This window comes from Taudactylus pleione, unplaced genomic scaffold (assembly GCF_031769625.1).
Source record: "Taudactylus pleione unplaced genomic scaffold, aTauple2 ptg000065l, whole genome shotgun sequence".
NCBI classification, from domain to species: Eukaryota; Metazoa; Chordata; class Amphibia; order Anura; family Myobatrachidae; genus Taudactylus; species Taudactylus pleione.
The window spans coordinates 14597851-14614062 of record NW_028284467.1 but is presented as its reverse complement, the minus strand read 5'-3'; the positions used below and the strand labels follow the sequence as shown (position 1 = coordinate 14614062).

Sequence of the window (16212 nt, the reverse complement as noted above, 5' to 3'; positions counted from 1 at the left end):
CCTTGCCAAAATGATCATACTACCAATCTATGAAAATCTATGTACACTTTGGACACTATATCTAGCCAACATGATCATACTACAAATCTATAATATTCTATACCGACATGGGTCACTACACATAGCCAACATTATCATAATACAAATCTATAATATTCTATACCAACATAGGCCACTACACCTAGCCAACATGATCTTACTACAAAGCTATAATATTCTATACCGACATAGGACTCTACACCTAGCCAACATGATCATACTACAAATCTCTAATATACTATACTGACATAGGACACTACACATAGCCAACATGATCATACTACAAATCTCTAATATTCTATATCGACATAGGACACTACACCTAGTCAACATGATCATACTACAAATCTTTAATATTATATACCGAAATAGGGCACTACATCTAGCCAACATGATCATACTACAAATCTATAATATTCTATACCAACATAGGACACTACACCTAGCCAACATGATCATGCTACAAATCTATTATATTCTATATCAACATAGGAAACTACACCTAGCCAACATGATCATACTAAAAATCTATAATATTCTATACCGAAATAGGACACTACACCTAGCCAACATTATCATACTACAAATCTATAATATTCTATACCGACATAGGACACTACACCTAGCCAACATGATCATACTACAAATCTATAATATTCTATACCGACATGGGTCACTACACATAGCCAACATTATCATAATACAAATCTATAATATTCTATACCAACATAGGCCACTACACCTAGCCAACATGATCTTACTACAAAGCTATAATATTCTATACCGACATAGGACTCTACACCTAGCCAACATGATCATACTACAAATCTCTAATATACTATACTGACATAGGACACTACACATAGCCAACATGATCATACTACAAATCTCTAATATTCTATATCGACATAGGACACTACACCTAGTCAACATGATCATACTACAAATCTTTAATATTATATACCGAAATAGGGCACTACACCTAGCCAACATTATCATACTACAAATCTATAATATTCTATACCAACATAGGACACTACACCTAGCCAACATGATCATGCTACAAATCTATTATATTCTATATCAACATAGGACACTACACCTAGCCAACATGATCATACTAAAAATCTATAATATTCTATACCGAAATAGGACACTACACCTAGCCAACATTATCATACTACAAATCTATAATATTCTATACCGACATAGGACACTACACCTAGCCAACATGATCATACTACAAATCTATAATATTCTATACCGACATGGGTCACTACACATAGCCAACATTATCATAATACAAATCTATAATATTCTATACCAACATAGGACACTACACCTAGCCAACATGATCTTACTACAAATCTATAATATTCTATACTGAAATAGGACACTACACCTATCCAACATGATCATACTACAAATCTATAATATTCTATACCGACATAGGACACTACACCTAGCCAACATGATCATACTACAAATCTCTAATATTCTATACCAACATAGGACACTACACCTAGCCAACATGCTCATACTACAAATCTATAATATTCTATACTGAAATAGGACACTACACCTAGCCAACATTATCATACTACAAATCTATAATATTCTATACCAACATAGGACACTACACTTAGCCAACATGATCATACTACAAATCTATAATATTCTATAGCGAAATAGGACTCTACACCTAGCCAACATTATCATACTACAAATCTATAATATTCTATACCAAAATAGGACACTACACCTAGCCAACATGGTCATACTACAAATCTATAATATTCTATACTGACATAGGACACTACACCTAGCCAAAATGATCATACTACAAATCTATGAAAATCTATGTAGACTTTGGACACTATATCTAGCCAACATGATCATACTACAAATCTTTAATAATCTATACCGACATAGGACACTACAGCTAGCCAACATGATCATACTACAAATCTATAATATTCTATATTGACATAGACATTACACCTAGCCAACATGATCATACTACAAATCTATAATATTCGATACTGACATAGGACACTACACCTAGCCAACATGATCATACTACAAATCTATGATATTCTATACCGACATTATCAACATTATCATAATACAAATCTTTAATATTCTATATCAACATAGGACACTACACCTAGCCAACATGCTCATACTACAAATCTATAATATTCTATAGCGAAATAGGACTCTACACCTAACCAACATTATCATACTACAAATCTATAATATTCTATACCAACATAGGACATTACACTTAGCCATCATGATCATACTACAAATCTATAATATTCTATACTGAAATAGGACACTACACATAGCCAACATGATCATACTACAAATCTATAATATTCTATACCGACATAGGACACTACACCTAGCCAACATGATCATACTACAAATCTCTAATATTCTATACCGACATAGGACACTACACCTAGCCAACATGATCATATTACAAATCTATAATATTCTATACCGAAATAGGACACTACACCTAGCCAACATTATCATACTACAAATCTATAATATTCTATATCAACATAGGACACTACACTTAGCCAACATGATCATACTACAAATCTATAATATTCTATACCGACATGGATCACTACACATAGCCAACATTATCATAATACAAATCTTTAATATTCTATACCGACATAGGACACTACACCTAGCCAACATGATCTTACTACAAATCTATAATATTCTATACTGACATAGGCCTCTACACCTAGCCAACATGATCATACTACAAATCTATAATATTCTATACTGACATAGGACACTACACCTAGCCAACATGCTCATACTACAAATCTATAATATTCTATACCGAAATAGGACTCTACACCTAGCCAACATTATCATACTACAAATCTATAATATTCTATACCAACATAGGACACTACACTTAGCCATCATGATCAAACTACAAATCTATAATATTCTATACTGAAATAGGACACTACACCTAGCCAACATGATCATACTACAAATCTATAATATTCTATACCGACATAGGACACTACACCTAGCCAACATGATCATACTACAAATCTCTAATATTCTATACCGACATAGGACACTACACCTAGCCAACATGATCATACTACAAATCTATAATATTCTATACCGAAATAGGACACTACACCTAGCCAACATTATCATACTACAAATCTATAATATTCTACACCAACATAGGACACTACACTTAGCCAACATGATCATACTACAAATCTATAATATTCTATACCGACATGGATCACTACACATAGCCAACATTATCATAATACAAATCTTTAATATTCTATACCGACATAGGACACTACACCTAGCCAACATGATCATATTACAAATCAGGGGAGTAGCGAGGGTGGTTCTGTTGGAGCATGAGCTCCGGGCACCAAAATGGACAGAGGGCGCCAACCAGGTCCCTTTGGGGGAAGCATGCTATTCCTTCAATGCCAAGTGTCATACTGCCACTGTTTGCACTTTTTCTCTCCACTTCAGTATTCCCCCGCAGGCTGGCGATACCCCACTGGCACAGTTCAGTACAGAGAGGGGGGCAGTATGACATGCACTTCCTCCAGGCGCCATGGTTGCACGCTACTCCTCTACTAAAAATCTATAATATTCTATACCGACATAGGACACTACACTTAGCCAACATGATCATACTACAAATTTATAATATTCTATACCGACATAGGACACTACACCTAGCCAATACGATCATAAAACAAATCTATAATATTCTATACCGACATAGGACACTACACCTAGCCAACATGATCATACTACAAATTTATAATATTCTATACCGACATAGGTCACTACATCTAGCCAATACGATCATAATACAAATCTATGACAATCTATGTAGAGTTCGTACACTATATCTAGTCAACATGTTCATAATACAAATGTATGATATTCTATACCGACATAGGACACAATACCAAGCCAACATTATCATAATACAAATCTATAATATTCTATACCGACATAGAATGCTACATCTACCCCACAAAACCACTACAACATGCTCATAATACAATTGTGAAGAACTTTATACAGACATAGAACTATAAACTTATCTAACATAACATGGTCATTGGACATATTTATAGTACAACTCTAAAACACAATTACCTATATCTAATATAAAATACATATAAATACTGATGGGAAGAATTGAATACACCTAAAAATGGTAAATTTTAAAAAACAGGTAGTAATAAAAACACCCCGGGGAAATACAAACTCTTAATAAGGAGTGTCTCAATAAGTATTGCCTGTAATATACATTATCCCTTACTGAGAGAGTCCTATTCAAAATGGAGGTATGTCACGACTCACAAGCCGTCCATACGTAGAGCAGGTTGTAACTAATAGTTCATCATGTCCTCATACAGTACTTACTCTTGCGCCATCTTTTCCAGGAGCACCTTCAGGTCCTTTCTCACCAGAGTCACCCTATTTACAAAGAGAAAGTAAACAATTAGCAAAATAAAATATTAGTACTGTATGCTCACCTGGTATTTCTCAGCCGTAGCATAAAATATACATTATGTTCATACTAAGTGAATAAAAGTGAAATTAATTATTCACTAGCAACCACTAAAAAAAAATAGACGTTACTTATTATTCTTGATTCCAGGCCATTAGGTTTTAGAACCTTCAAACTATTTTGATGCAAACTCTAGCGCCAAGATGGTGTTTCTATGTAACAATGTGGCGCTGTTGTTTTGCTAGTTGTGAATAATAATATTGTTTTCTTCCACAGTAGCGACATTATGTAGGAACACTGGAAAATGTGTATGTGCCAAGTAATAATGCTTACAATGATAGGTTTTCATATGGTTTAGGACTAGTAAAAATGATAACTATTTGTTTTAAAGTATATTTCTCACTTAGCAAAATTCTAAGATCTACATATATGTGTGTATGTATGTATGTATTTATCTATGTATGTATGTACAGTATGTGGATGGACCTAGCCATTCTGCTTTCTGACATTAAAATGGCTCCTATTCATCTTATAGACTATAGACACATGTGCTACAAAATGCTTAGCCACGCCACACGTGTGCCAGTCATTGGATACAAACACACACACGGATGTTATTTTTAGCAAAAATGACTTGGAAATATATTGTATGTTGAGGCTGATTTTACTCTTTTGCAAAATATCTGGGGCCAAGTTATTACACAATCATTGTATACAACAAAACTAAAAATGAATGTCTGCAAGCAAACACTGTAGGCTGCAGTGTGACCATATGGGCACGTTACAAAATTATCCTTTTGTCTATAATAGCTTTTTTATAGTGTTATGGTGAAGACGGAGACTAGTATAAGATGGAATTAGATTACTTACTCTGTCACCTTTAGCTCCAGGGATACCACCAGTTCCTCTCTCACCAGGCATGCCTTGAAGACCAGGGGGTCCTTGGGCACCGTTGGGACCGGATGGACCAGTAGCACCCTAGAGAGAACATTAATGATACATAATCAACCAGTTTTTACACAGATCTCATATTGCAGATACACATAAACAGAGCCTAAACTGTTCTTACCTTAGGGCCATCAGTACCAGGAGTACCAGGAAGACCACGTGGACCTTGGAGACCTTGAGGACCTGATGAGCCACGTTCACCTGGGAAACCACGTTCACCCTAAAAGGCAGTGATAACATTGGTCATTTAGTTGATAAGACCATTTGGAATATGTACCTGTTTATAATATTATACAATAAAAAATTAATAGTGACACAATAAAATATTTTAAAGTAAGTGTATTTATGTATATATGTATTTCCAAACCATGTGATTGTTGAAACAAACTGGCCTCAAGGTACAGTGTTGTGAACATAAATAATTAGGGTACAATATTATTATTATTATAATAATAATAACAATAATAATATATTAAAATTATGAATAAATACTATTACTTACTCTCGGTCCAACAAGACCTGCAGCACCAGCTTCTCCGGGAACACCCTGGAATAGTGATAAAAAAGAGCAATGTAAGTTTTTTTTTATTTAAGAGCAAATAATAGCAAATATACTGTACATTGATTTTGGACATTTAGAACACTCTATAGTTGTCAAAGGCTATGGTGTCTGTCATCTCTTCCCTTTCGTACACATCTTTCCCATTTTTCCTCTGCTTTTGAACTTTAGTATTTGCTTTAAAGATAAGACACTCTTTTTGTGTTCTTTTTTTCTGCAATATGTCTCTTTGCAGTGGAAAATACCTACAACTTGAAACAAGGTAAAGGAAAGGAAGGATCTACATGTGAAGCATTCACCCAAGTATAAAGTGACATTTATTTATTTGTTCTTCATTGTAAGCACCTGTATGATTGTTCACAAATTTTCCATGTGTATGTAATCAACAACAGGCACACCCAATTACTCTAGACTTATATATCCTTAGCCTGCTCTGAGCTACAGTGGAATAGAAGGTTGCATACATATGTGTATACATTCTACATCTAAATATGAAATGCTGTAAAGCCATTTTGGATAATTAATTAATTCTGGTTTGTAACTGCAAGTGATAGGAAAAATAATAAAGGTAATGAGAACAAAGTGACTACTCTGTAATGTTATCAGTCATTAGCAGCTATCTAAAAAGGACAAGAGGAGAAGATGCTCATAGCAATATAAAAAATTTTATAGAATGTACTATACAAATTATAACTAGTATCGGGTTGATTGCTATGGGAAACTTCTCCACTAGAGGAGTTAATGCAAGGGTACAGAGCAGCTTCAACTGTCTCCCTTTGTTTCTTCCTCTTTTTCCCTTACCTTTACCTTACATTTACATTACTTTTCCTTTACCTTACCTTTACTTTACTTTTCCCTTTCCTCTACCCTTCCTTACTTTTACCTTACCTTAACCTTACCTTTACCTTACTTTTCCCTTACCCTTACCTTACCTTTCCCTTTCCTTTACCTTAGCTTTACCTTACCTTTCTCTTACTTTCCCTTTCCTTTATCTTACTTTTCCCTTACCTTTCCCTTACCTGTCCATTACCTTAGCTTTCCCTTTCCCTTACCTTTCCTTTACTGTTTCCTTACCTTTCCTTTACAGTTTCCTTATCTTTACCTTGCCTTTCTCTTACCTTTACCTTACCTTTTCCTTACCTTTCCTTACCTTTCCTTTGCCTTTCCTTGTCTTTCATTTACTCTTACCTTTCCCTTACCTTTACCTTACCTTTTCATTACCTTTCCCTTGCCTTTACCTTACCTTTCCCTTACCTTACCCTTACCCTTGCTTTTTCTTTACCCTTACCTTTACCTTACCTACCTTGCCTTTCCTTTATCCTTCCCATAACTTCCCCATACCTTTCCCTTGCAACATATTGGGCCTAATAATAATTTATTTTTGTCTCAGGCTGCAAGAGGGCAATGCCAGTGGTACTAAGTGAACAAAAAGCAGCACTACAATACTTTCCTTTCCATAGGGTACATTAACATTGCAAATAGTACCCAGGGAAGGAGGAGTTATTGAAATCTGAGACAATGTGACAACTCCTATTTCTGATTGACTTTTTCTTTGTACTTATATATTTAATCAGTGTTCCCAAGCTTGTTTGAGCACTTCAAGTCATTAAAATGTATTAATTTATTTTGCTCATATTTATTCTGTTACAAAGTACATATACTATGCCGTGTCAACTGATATCCTGCAAATGGTTCAAAAGTATAATACAGTTCCTTAGGCTACTGGAAATTAAGAGTTAGTTTTTGATACTCACCATGTCACCTGGCTTGCCACCCTCACCGGGAGGACCTGGGGGACCGGGAAGACCCTGGTAAAATAAAAAGATGATCATTACACATTGCATAAGTCAGTCCCTACCACAACATTTCAACTTAATCCTATGCTGCAGACATATAATCCACTGATTTATAACTTGCCATTGTCTACGTTGACTTACCTGGAAGCCAGATGGGCCAGGAGGACCTTGTTCACCTCTCTCACCAGCAGGACCCTGCAAGAAAGACGTCATCATTAGTATCATTAGCATGAACTTAACTAATGGTTAAAAACAAATGGCCTAAACTAATGAGTTGTCTGACCAGACAACATTAAATTAATTCTCATGAGTTCCTTCTTCTGCATCAAGTAACTGCAAACTGTCTACCTTTATTTGTCCGTTGTATCTAATATCTAGTCACCAGTCACATAGGTTACACAGTATCTATCTATGAAACTAGAATGATAGCGATCTAAGAGCATCAAACTGCAAAAACCAAATCCCAACTAAAAGACTATTTGGACACCGTGTCTATATAGCTAGTTGCAGGGCTTACATGTCCCTCCATCTTGTATGAAGATATAGGGATTATGCTCACATTGCTCGATTAACAATGATTCCCATTAACACTGTGGATCTTCTTGTATCAAATTTTAAAAGTAAGAATATATAATACAGAGTTTGCGGTGGACACAGATTCTCTTTCAGTGGCCACGGGCTAGATACCTTTGCAAACCAATGTAGATTATATTCAGCAAAGCTTAATAACAAGGCAAATGAATGTGGCTAAAATAAGAGTGCATATAAAATGGTGAATGTTTCATATCTGACTCAAGTGGAGCTTACAATGCTAGATTGGGACTAGTAACAGTAATATTTACAATACATGAATCAGCCTTTTACTTCAGAGACTCTCTATATGGCAAATCTATAGATAATCGTTAAGTCTACCCATTTTATTTTTAATTATGTTGATTTCCCTGCTATCACAATATGGGAACTTTTATTAGCTTGGACAATAGTTTTAATACATATTGCTTTATAAACTTTTACTCTTGTATTCCACAGGGTTCATTGAAAAATGTTGTTGTCAAAATGCCCTCCAGAGACATGATTAACAGTGACACGCAGAAACTGTAATATGGCGGAGGCCGCCATAAAATAAAGTAAATCTAAACTATTCTAATAATATAAAGCAGTTCTTATTGATGCAGCATTTAGCACAATGTTACTAACCCTATATGTAGTGTATTTTCTTATATATAGTTTAATGCATGTTGGTCTTTATAAAATTGTGTTTCTTTCAAGACAAACAGAGTGAATAATACTTACAGCGGGGCCATTGGGACCTTGGGAACCAGTTTCCCCATCTTTTCCAGGCAGACCCTAGGAGAGAGATTTTTGTTCTTGTTAATACCACACAAGCTTTTTAAACAATTATAGAACAAAACTGATCTGAATACAATAGTAAGCAGAACCAAGTTGATTAAACATATGGAAAAAAAGTAATGATTTTTAAAATGTATACTTTTGATATTATTGTTATAATTCTTTCATAAAATGATCTATACAATTATTTAAAATCCTAAGCACATTTCTCCCAATTTATAACAGCAATCTTGTATAATATCATGATTTATCCAGTTTATATTATCCAATAGTAGGAAAGAAAGTATTTATTTACTTAAACTAAATTCACTGATTTACAAATAACCACAGTAGTGAATGTATGGAACTTTGATTTAATTTAATGATCTAAAATTAAAATATCTATACGCAAATTTCAAGGTAAAACTACTTACCCTTAGACCAGGAGCACCAACCAGTCCTTTCTCACCAGGCTTGCCAGCTTCACCCTTAGAGAAACCAATACAAAGATGGAATGTTATTAGTATGCATGTTATGTGCATTGTGTTATGTAATATGCCACTAAACACTGGAAGAGTCAACCTAAAAAACCAATCAGAGGCCAGGCCAGTTTGTACAAATATAAAAAGTATAAATTGATGGTGTATGTGATATTGATCTGAGAAGATAAGAAATGGTATTATTGGGGGAAAATAGTTGTATTGTGGAAGATACATAATTATAAGTATCAGTTATGTGACATTTATTTAGCTACATTATATAGAAGACATTATTCTAATATTGCTTAAGGCAATATTTAAATGAGAGAAATGTAATAATTATTGGCCATTCTTCCATTTATTAAATGCCAGGCATCAATCAGAAACCAATTTAATTAGATAAGTAAGTTGGGGAGGATAGATATAATGTATTTTCTGCTCTGTAGCAGTGAATTGCTAAGCACTACAAGCACTATTCACGCCTAATACAAGTTACAAACCATCACTAGCTTTCATTGTCTGGTTACTTTTACAATATATGAGTATGTATGTGTGTTGTACAGTTGTCAGATACTAAAGTTCCTTACATTGGCACCCTTAGGCCCTGGGAAACCCATGACTCCAGGTTGACCACGAGCACCCTGAGGACCAGGAGGTCCGGGACGACCATCTTCACCAGCAGCACCCTAGAAGGGATGAAACCAAGTCATCATTGCTTTCTATTGCAATTGTAATAATATCAATGTGTTCATTTTATTACTTTTCCAAAAGGCTTATTAAAATGAACACTCTTGATATTAATTATATTTGACCTACTTCATAGAACATAAATATTATACTAACACTATAATGATATATTTATTATAGATAATAATAATAATAATAATAATGTGAATTTCAAACTTACAGTTGGACCAACTTTTCCTTGAGGACCAGCATCTCCAGGGCGACCAGTGAGACCCTAAAGGAAATAGGACATTAATTAAGAAACCAGAAATACTGATTAAGGATTTGGCATATTTATAAAGAAACACCAGGCTAAATATCAGTTAAAATCAGTCAGAATATTTGATATTTCATAGCTTAATTGGAATATTCTTACAGACAGGATGTAAATGCACATCCTTGTGAATCTCCTGATTAAGAAAGAATAATGTATAAAAAATGTCTACAGATTATCTACAGCCTAGGGAACAGCACATTTAATAAGGGAAAATTCCACTTTTATTCAATCTCAATATTTCCACATTACTTGTACACAGATGTAATAGTATAATTATCTATCAGACAAGCTTTTCCTGCCCTGTAGAAGTCTATAAGTCACCCTGCTCTGCAGCCCTGGGTATAAGAGAAGGTCCCATAAATTCAGATTCAGGCCAGCAGAATTTCAAGTGTGGTGAGTTGCCATTGGAGTCTGCAATTCAATATTGTTTTTAAATGCTGTTTATTTAATATGTATATGTATGTGCTAGGGAAGTAGAGGTGTTTATCCACACATCCCTGCCAGAATATAAATAAAGTCACTTTCTATAGGAAAGAATAACCAGTGTATACGCTTATCACATGGTAAAAGTTGGGACTCTACAGAAGAAAAAAAAACTTTAAATCTATGCTTGCTGGAATGTTATGGTTTTCCAAGGGCTCCTCCAGTTTTATAAATGACCACCAATTGGCTTATTTTCATAATTGAGAGATTCCATTCAATATTTCTGTGTTAGGTCTTGGGGGCTTCCTAACACATTTGATCCCCCTATGAGATTGAATTGGCCTGTAAAAACTAACATGTAAATTATGTTCTACATGTCTCAGAACTGCAGGCGGATTGTTTTTTCCTCATGTTTATTTACGCGGTGAAGTGACCTCTAAATATGTTTCATTTCTCCATTCTAATAAATATGTTGCTGTAACAAGCAATTACCCCTTGTACAGTAAATACTGGGAATTAGTGTTTACAACCTATCTTTATACTGTAGTGAATGAGGCAGCATGGTCTATCTGATATTACTTACTCTAGCACCAGGGAGACCAGGTTCTCCAGGACGACCAGGATCACCATTAGCACCCTTTGGACCACCGAGACCGGGAACACCACGATCACCAGGAGCTCCCTAAAAGAACAAAGTCTGATTTAAATGTCCTTTAAAAAAAAAATCAACTTTTATTTAAAAAAAAAAGAAGAGAAAATATGTAAAAGCAATTTTACAATAACTGTCTTATATAGTATAATAATGAGGCATTAGATACCATAATATCACATCTACATTCAGATAGTATTTCCTGGGAGATAAGGCAGAACATTTCCACTCACCTTTGGTCCAGCAAGACCATCTTGACCAGGGAAACCACGGTTACCAGGAGCACCCTGATGACAGGAAAAATATATTAGAATGGTCACTGCTTCTAGTTACTAGCTATATACTGTAGCTCAGTGATTTGTGAGAAATACGCTTGCACATGTAATAAGATAAATACTGCATGCATATATGCAACACAATACCTGTAAGTTGGTTAGAAGTCAAATGTACAGTATTAATAACTAGGTATGAGAAGGTAGGGCAGAAATGGGCACATGTATGTATTTGTAGTATGTAGGCAGATATTACAGAGAAATTATAATTATTATTATTATTATTATTATTAACAAAAATAATAATAACAATAATCATTATTATTATATTACTATTATCATCATAATCATCATCATCATTTATTAGTGCTTTAGAACTGGGAACATACACAAAATAAGATAAAGTACTAAATGATAGATAATGAGGTAAAAGGTCCCTGCTTGCAAACTACAGTCTGTAGGATAGCACAGATCACAGTGGCTACTAAGTGTTAGGACTTGACACTGGAGTTGATCAGGTAATTACTGTGTATGCTCACATGCAAGGAAGTATGAACATATGAGATCATACAAGTGCTATAGGCCCAGTATCTTGCAGGGTCTTACTCATATTGTATTGTATTGTTACCAATGTCTGCCTGAAAACCATAGATTACGTTACTATGCTGGTATGGTGTAGGGGTTTGGTGCGATAGATACACAGAGTTATTAACATGTTATATTCATATAACATGGAGACTCTACTGAGGGGTTCAATATTATGCTGTGGGGCACAGTAATTTCTATTAATGGCCCATATGAAATAAAGTCTAGAATACTGGCGTAAGTTTACAATTAAGACAATATAAGGAGGGGATTTGGAAGGACTCAAACTATACATGTATTTATTACGGGTTTTAAAAAAGTTAATTGGGTTTGAAGCTTGTAAATAATGTGTACAAATTAATAGGGGAAATAGAGAGACCAAGAATTCTCCTTGGTATCACTGTTTTCAGACTCTCAGTGAAACTTTCTGTCATAGAACAAAAGCATTAAGCTGATAAGCGGACCTAGATTGGCAATCTGGCAGTTCTGGCATTTGCCAAAAGGGCTGGTGTGCAGGAGATTATTAGTGGGTCTGGGCACCCAAATGGGCTACACAGCCTGTGTTGCCTCCGTACATTGCTTTTGATTAAATGTTGTATTCTTGATTCACAGTCATGTGCACTGTCAGCACTGGTGGTCAGAGAGCCACAATAATGAGCCGGGGCTGTTTTTTAGTGTCAACTGGCCTTGCTGTGGTCTCGGGCACATGTTTCCAAGCAACACCACAAAGTGTGACAGGAAAAACATCTATTTGTAATGTAAAAGACCTATTAGTGAAAAGTTACTGTTCTATGTGTTATAAAATTACTTGCAAAGTATTAATTACCAATGGTTGTCTTACCAGTGGTTTTCTTCCACTTTTGTTTTTTAATTTTCATTTTAACCTTAAGATTTACACCCATTGAAATAGATGTTCTTATTTATTTTGTAAGTTGTTGCACCAATAATTATGTAATATTAACTGAGGAGAGGGTGTTGGTGAGTGTGTGTGCTGGGCTTGTGACCACTAAGCTTGGAATGTGGTGTATATATACGTATTATAATTCGAGGGTTCTAAACTTACTCTTTCACCAGGAGGACCAAGTGGACCAGCAGAGCCAGGCTCACCACGGGCTCCTCTTTTACCTTCTTCTCCAGCTGGGCCAGGTGCTCCCTGAGGACCTGAAGGTCCCTAAAAATACAACAAGTTCAAATGTATATAAGTAACATGCATACTGTTCAGTTACAGTAGTAACTACGCTGCTTAGCAATACTGATAGCCTTTCCTTTTCATTGACAATGTTTCATTACTGTATAATAGAGTAGTTGAACAGGAATTATTGTATGTAAGTACCACTGTTGTACACAGACTTTCCTTGCCTGAGAAGCAAGCTGATAGCCAAATTACAGGGCATATCAGAATTACTCAGTTATGGAAAGTATTATTTATAGCCTAGAGCCAGTCACTTGGAGCTACAGTACTATAACAGCTATTAGAGCACTGAAACCTATCAAAACAATTCTTTAGTACCACTGAAACATTGGTACTCTAGGATTCAGGAATACCAATGCAAATGCCTCCTTCATCTAATGTAAAATCAATAGCAGCAAGTACATTCAAATATATATTAATTTGTGTATCAGAGTGAAGTTATAGATTGTATTGTACATTTCCAACCAAAGTGTGTGACATTTTATTGTGTGACTGCTATTATACCATAGACTGAGGAAAGTGTAATGTGGTGAGATGCATAATATAAAGGTATTAAACTAATTCATACTTACAATTTCACCCTTGGGACCTAGTTCACCCTTGAAACCTGCAATACCTGGGTCACCCTAAAACAAACACAGACAAAACATTAGTCATTAAATGCCTCAGATCTGTTGGTCTCCTCTAGATCACTTATTGACTATCATATATGCGCTCTATCATACAAATGACTGCAGTAGATTTAAGCGCTGCCAAGGTGGCGTGCACAAAATACAATGGATATAGTGAGGCCAAAGAGTTACATATGGCAGATGCTTTCCACATTTGCCGGACAAGGTTATATTAGCCATACAAGTCCTGCTGGCTTTATCTATCCACCAATTGAAGCTTAACTGACAGATATAACATACGCTGATGCCCAGTAATGTTCGGCCAATATTATGATAGCGTTACTGCAGGTAATGTAATGTAGAGTGGAGACAACTGACTTACCGCCTGACCTTTGGGACCAAGAGGACCAGTGGCACCTTGTGGCCCGGGTGGACCACGTGGGCCAGGGAAACCAGGAGCGCCAGCAATACCAGGACCGCCCTACAGGAAGACACATGCAAGGAATAATGTGTTATTGTTATTGATACTGAGCTGCTTCACATATATACATGCAAACTCATATATAGATGTAATAATAATTACTATATAAATGCATATGCCAAAACAACATTACAAAAACTAAGCTAAACCATGTGAAAAACTGTTGTAAAATCATCAGTGGAAAATACTCTAAAATACTTTAAGAAATGTACCTAAATACTATTACTAATATTATCTCAATATATCAAAGGTATGTGCTACTTACAGTTGAACCTTTAGCTCCAGGAATACCATCAGTACCAGGATTACCCTAAAAAAGAAGAAAACAACTAATAAATATCATATTATTTATGGAATTTGAAATAAAACCAAGAACAAAATAAGATGTAAGGTAAAGTAGATATTCAAAAATGAACTGAGTGGTGGTGTAGTAGTAACCAATCAGACATTTGTTTTCATTTTATAATCTGTATTTTGGAAAAGACGCATTCTGATTGGTTGCTATAGCCAACACTCCCTTTCCACCCTAAAAGAACAGTATAGATAAATATTGTCTGATATGTATATATGCGTTGTCATGGTTGGACATTGATTTGTTGTGCAAGGTGATAGGATGCAATAACAGTGTTTTCCATATTTTTACATGCATTGTGCCCTATATCATTGAGTCTTTGTTATTAGCTCTGTGATAAATGTGATCGCCCAATAATTCAGCCCATTGACATTTGATTGTCCAGCATCAGAAGATGTATTCTACATTACAGGCGATACAGGGGTGTGAGATGCAGGTGTTGGAGATTCTCTGTAGGTAATACATAAAGCTGCAGTCCTACTTGGGACTAGCAATGTCTAAGCATCCTTCCACTTATAGGTAGGTAATTGTAGTCAGTAGTAAATGATGTAGGGAAAGTACCATAGAGATTGTAACTACACAGGGCAACATGTAAAATATTTAGGGCTAAACAAATACTGATTGCAAGCTATTATCTATTTAGTTTTTTGGGAGATATATATATATATATATATATATATATATATTGTGTACACTGTAAGCCTATAACAAACTGGAGTTCCTATTTACCATTTCAATTACTTAAAAATAATTAGAAGTGATCTTGAAGGTAACTTACAGAAGCGCCAGAAGGTCCAGGTGACCCAGGTGTTCCAGATTCTCCCCGGGACCCTTGAGCACCCTCAGGACCACGAGCTCCAGTAGGACCAGCTTCACCCTGATGAAGAGAGATTAGAGAAAGGTAATTATCATTTTATTATTATTATTATTATTATTATTGTAAATTAA

At 35.2% G+C, this 16212-nt stretch overlaps 1 protein-coding gene across 1 annotated transcript in view; it reads right to left on the bottom strand.

The window, feature by feature from the left end:
- COL2A1 (collagen type II alpha 1 chain) overlaps positions 1-16212 on the bottom strand; it is a 64940-nt gene that overhangs the window by 18214 nt on the left and 30514 nt on the right. The window contains exons 19-35 of the mRNA XM_088465959.1: positions 16043-16141; positions 15178-15222; positions 14814-14912; positions 14393-14446; positions 13692-13799; positions 12005-12058; positions 11706-11804; positions 10604-10657; positions 10284-10382; positions 9652-9705; positions 9182-9235; positions 8030-8083; positions 7847-7900; positions 6036-6080; positions 5655-5753; positions 5456-5563; positions 4498-4551 (exon numbers count right to left, since the gene is read on the bottom strand). Coding sequence (XP_088322085.1) covers positions 4498-4551; positions 5456-5563; positions 5655-5753; positions 6036-6080; positions 7847-7900; positions 8030-8083; positions 9182-9235; positions 9652-9705; positions 10284-10382; positions 10604-10657; positions 11706-11804; positions 12005-12058; positions 13692-13799; positions 14393-14446; positions 14814-14912; positions 15178-15222; positions 16043-16141 — 1233 coding nt within the window. The remainder of the gene's footprint in view (positions 1-4497; positions 4552-5455; positions 5564-5654; positions 5754-6035; positions 6081-7846; positions 7901-8029; positions 8084-9181; positions 9236-9651; positions 9706-10283; positions 10383-10603; positions 10658-11705; positions 11805-12004; positions 12059-13691; positions 13800-14392; positions 14447-14813; positions 14913-15177; positions 15223-16042; positions 16142-16212) is intronic.